This window comes from Gavialis gangeticus, unplaced genomic scaffold, assembly GCF_001723915.1.
Source record: "Gavialis gangeticus isolate Ggan-Ray unplaced genomic scaffold, GavGan_comp1, whole genome shotgun sequence".
NCBI classification, from domain to species: Eukaryota; Metazoa; Chordata; order Crocodylia; family Gavialidae; genus Gavialis; species Gavialis gangeticus.
Genome location: NW_017729032.1, coordinates 138,103,257 through 138,107,691, shown reverse-complemented (window position 1 = coordinate 138,107,691; position 4,435 = coordinate 138,103,257). Strand labels below are relative to the sequence as shown.

Sequence of the window (4,435 nt, the reverse complement as noted above, 5' to 3'; positions counted from 1 at the left end):
CCTACAATGAGAGACTGCGGGACCTAAACCTGTTCAGCCTTCACATGAGAAGGCTGAGGGGGGACCTGGTGACTGTCTGTAAACTCACTGGGGGGGCCAGAAGGGTTTGGGGGAGACACTGTTTCCCCTAGTGCCCCCTGGCATAACAAGGAATAATGGACAGAAATTATTGGAGAGTAGGTTTAGATTAGACATCCGCAAGAACTACTTCACAGTTAGGGCAGCTAGGAGCTGGAACCAACTTCTAAGGGAAGTGGTGCTGGCTCCTACTCTGGGGGTCTTTAAGAAGAGGCTTGATGCCTACCTGGCTGGACTCATTTGAGCCCAGTTTTTTTCTCCCACCCAGGCAGGGGGTTGGACTTGAAGATCTACAAGGTCCCTTCTGACTCTACTTCTATGACTCTATGATAAAGAATCTTTATTCCCATAGCAATTCACAGACCATTAAATCTCTCTGCGATGTGAGTGCTAGTCAAAGCTCATTTCTTTATGGACAACAGGGGTGTGAATCACAGAGGATGCATCTACCCATGCAATTAATGTGCCTGAATTTAATGCATGGTAAATTCAGGTGCATTAAACTGCACCTGGGAATGCCTCTACACATACGCCCATGTTGGGAGCAAATTTGCTGCTCACAGAAACAGTTAAGTCCAGGGGGAGCTCCAGTCTCCAGCTGCAGCTGTTCTGGTGCCAGCCCAGGACTGGCAGGGGGCTCGGGGAGCCAGCCTCAAGGTGACAGGGTGCACCAGGGGGCAGCCTTAGGATGTCAGGGTGCTTCAGGGTCAGGCTCAGACTGGCAGGGGACATTGTTCTGGGAGCCTGTGGCCAGTGTGCCGTAGATGCTCGCTTCTTGCCCTTCCCCCAGCAGCGGCAGCCAGGGCACCATGTCCACAAGATGCTTGCTCACTACCTCCTCCTCCAACAACAGACCCCACCCCTGACTCCAATGCCCAATACCAATAAAGCACTCTTTTCCCCATGAAACTATTTACACAAGTGCATTGGCAACAGTTGAGGGAGGGGAGGGTAGTGGGGTGGAGGTGCCTACAGTGTGGATCGCAGGGAGAGGCACCCGGCACCCCGGCCTCCACTGACACCACTGTGGGTGCAGATGCTGCAGTGAGCCTGGTGGGCTGGGGGTGGCCCAGGGGCAAGGACAAGCACTGTCCAGCCTGCTAAGCATGCTCCCCCTCCTCTTCCATGGGGTTGCAACTAGCAGGCCCTGAGCTGGGAGCTGGTCCAGCTGTGGCCACCTCCTGTTTAGGGGCCACAATGTTGCTGGGTGAGCGGTGGGCAGCAGCTCAGGCTGCTGGTGAACTAGGTTCAGGAGAAGAGGCAGGGGGCTCTGGTAGTTGCAGGCAGCACTTTAGCTCCCACGAAGGCTGCGAGCTGGGCTGTGCCCTGCGTACATCACCAGCACCTCAGCCTGCCAGAGGCAGTTCCCTCCCTGCAACTGTCTGCAGCAGCACTGTGAGGCACAGCCCCCTAAGACAGCCGCAATCGTGCAGCTTTGCAGCACCCCGCACCTCTGCGCCTGTGCACCCACTGCCCACATTTACCCTTCTGCTGCTTCCACAGAGTTGTGCCCCATGCAAAGTGCCCCAGCCACACTGTGCGGGGTGAGGCGCAGAGCTGGCCCCCTGCCCAAGAGGAGAAGGAGGGAAGCAGCAGCTGCAATAGCACAGCAGCCATGCCCCCCGCCTCCTTTTTTCTCTCACTGCTGGGTGGTCAGAGCTGCCTCACTTCCCCACAGCACCAAGCAAGGCACAGAGGCATCAGCCCAGCATGAAGGGCAGATGGGATGGGACAGAGCAGTGGGACAACTTCCCTCACCCGCCTCCATGCCCAGGTTGGGAGAAGGAGGATGAAGCTGTGGCAAGGTGTGGGGCTTGTGCTGGCTGTGCTGCTGCTCAGCCAGGAGCCAGGTGAGGTGTGTGATGCAATAAGCACCAGTGAAGGGGCAATGCCTTTGTTGCTGGGGACAGAGTGGGGCTGATCACCTAGGGTAGAGGCCCCCCTTCCACAGAACCCCTTTGTGCCAGTGTCCCAAGCTCCTCACTGCAGTGGGTGACTGGAAAGCTCTGGAGAGGCACTAAGAGATGCCCCAAGTTGTTTTAATCCTTATGTTGCAATTTACATTGAGAGGTAAGGCTGTTACCCCAGACAGACAAGTTCTCAGTTCTTCTGCTGAGCCATCTAAAATTGTCTTTTTATGATCTCATTTTGACAAAGAAATGAAGAACAATTTATTTTAAATAAGTACAAAATATAAGACTGTTTCCCAAATGTGCTTGTATTTGGCATCAGATAGAGCCTAAGAGAGAGAGACAGAGTAGATATATCCTAAGTCATGCTATCATTCAATATTTACTGCTGCCATGGTCTTTTATTGCTGTGGCCTTTATTATCCAAGGCATGTTCATCTTCATATCTAAGCAATGTCTGCTCCATACCCCCAGGGCCAGTGTTATTGTCTCTGGGACAGAATGGAGGTGAGTTGTCCTGGGGGTGGTAGGTGGGGAGGGGTGATGTGGGTGGAACAACAATGGTGTCATAGTTCTGGACTTGTCTATAAGCAACCTTCTTCATTTACATGGCCTGACACTTGTGTGTAATAACTCTTGCTCCTATATACAGTCGCAAGGGTTCTTACCCTTGCACATAACATAGATGTATATATATGACAGAATCCTAATTCCCCTGCTAGGAGTCTTAAGTGTCAGGGCATTGCTGCTTCTGACAACCTACTGTTGCAGAACTGAGAAGAAGGTATTTCTGCCTATTGAGACCTTCTGCACAGTTCCTTCATTTAACTTCTCTCTCTCTTTGGGGTTTTTTCCACTGGAGCTAGGTAGGAGGGCCCAGACCTCCTCTCAGTGCTGTAGCAAGGTGGGGGGCGAGTGGGGTGACTGCCACAGCGCTGAAGAGAAGGGGCGCCAATAGGTGCTGCCCAGCTGGTGCGGGGTATGACACAGAGCAACAAGAGGCTCATTCGGTGGGGGTTACGGGGATGGGGGAAAGACAGTTCCTGCCACTGTGTGCACTCCTGGGCAAGTATGGGGGAGATGTGCCCCCCCGGATCTGTGCACGGGGCAAGCATGGGCTGCCAGAGTGGAATTTACCTCAGGCAACATACTTCATTGCTATGGCAATGCCTCCTCACCTGGGTACCCAGTCCAGGCCCTGTCTAGTTATGGGGATTATAAACTTTGTATAACTCCCCTCAAACACCAGCCCTAAACAACCGCATGGGCCCTCTTCTTACTGCTGGTTATTGAGGATCCTACAGGTAGCCTTTGAGTTATTACAGGACATCTCAAATAGCCTTAACTATCTCTCTCTCTGCCTCCACTGTCACCAGTCTCCCTCCTGATGTAGGCCAGGGTGTCAAATGAATGTCTTGCAGAACCATGTTGTATTGTCTGCAGGGTTGATAGAGGGGCTGGGAATTCAGGGGCCTGCTGCAAAAACCCTGGGCATAGAGCCCTAGCAAGTCCAGAGTGGCAGGACCTGGCAGGTCTGCAGGGGGTTGACACATTTGCAAGTGGAAGGGGTGAGGTTTATTGCAAGTGAGTTCTTCCTGGCTCCTTTCTTACATAGCCCTAAGCAGACAGAGCCCAAAGTGTGTGGGGCTACAAACTGTAAAGGGCCATCAACCTAATGTTACTCAAGTACCTGTGCAAAAGGTAGAGGGGACGTGCACGTAATGGCAAATGGGAAAATATGACCCTTTCTCTCTCCCTTCCTGCCACAGCAAATTCTGAGGCTCTTCTTTAAAAAAATGAAGATGAACTTGGGCTAATTTTTTTAAATGGCCTACTATTGCTTTGACAAGTAACACGGGAATACTGCAAGTCTGTACAAGTCATGTGGTCTACTGCAAGAACCAAACTCTAGAGCATCTTGTCAAAGACCATTTTACTGAAAATGCTAGTTTTTAAAGCTTTGGAATCATTTTTGGGTAAAATGTTACATAGATAAGCACTCTCCTTTGACAAGCATCTTAACTGTTTCATGTTTAATTAAAATATTATTTCAATTTCTAAGAAAAGGTAAGACATTTTACTCACAGCTTGGACTCTTCCAGTTAACAGTGTAGTCAGCATCAACAGCAGCAGAACCTGCATCGTCATCCTGTAGGAAGGTAAAACAAAGCATTAAGCACTTTTGTTTTCAAGCACTTGTGACTGAAAAGTATTGAAACAGGTCAGATAAAGTGTCTTAGAACCCTTCCACTACCCCCTACACCAAACTTCCTACCTGTAGTAATAGCAGGACAATGGAAAACAAAAGTCCTTGGGCACACACTGTTCAACATCTTCATCAGTGACTTGGATGAGGGGGTAAAAAGCACCCTGTTCAAATTTGCTGATGACACTAAGATGTGGGGGGATGTGGGCACGTTAGAAGGAAGGAATAGGCTACAATCAGA

The 4,435-nt window shown here is 50.7% G+C and overlaps 1 protein-coding gene across 2 annotated transcripts in view; it reads right to left on the bottom strand.

Annotated features, from left to right (window-relative positions):
• The window catches only part of COL4A2 (collagen type IV alpha 2 chain), a 291,109-nt gene that overhangs the window by 269,171 nt on the left and 17,503 nt on the right, over positions 1-4,435 (bottom strand). The window contains exons 1-2 of one of the 2 annotated variants that reach the window (XM_019524111.1): positions 4,264-4,281; positions 4,074-4,137 (exon numbers count right to left, since the gene is read on the bottom strand). In XM_019524111.1, coding sequence (XP_019379656.1) covers positions 4,074-4,136 — 63 coding nt within the window. In that variant the 5' untranslated portion in view covers position 4,137; positions 4,264-4,281. Of the gene's footprint in view, positions 1-4,073; positions 4,138-4,263; positions 4,282-4,435 lie in introns of those variants that run through there. The other variant, XM_019524110.1, reaches the window with a different exon arrangement.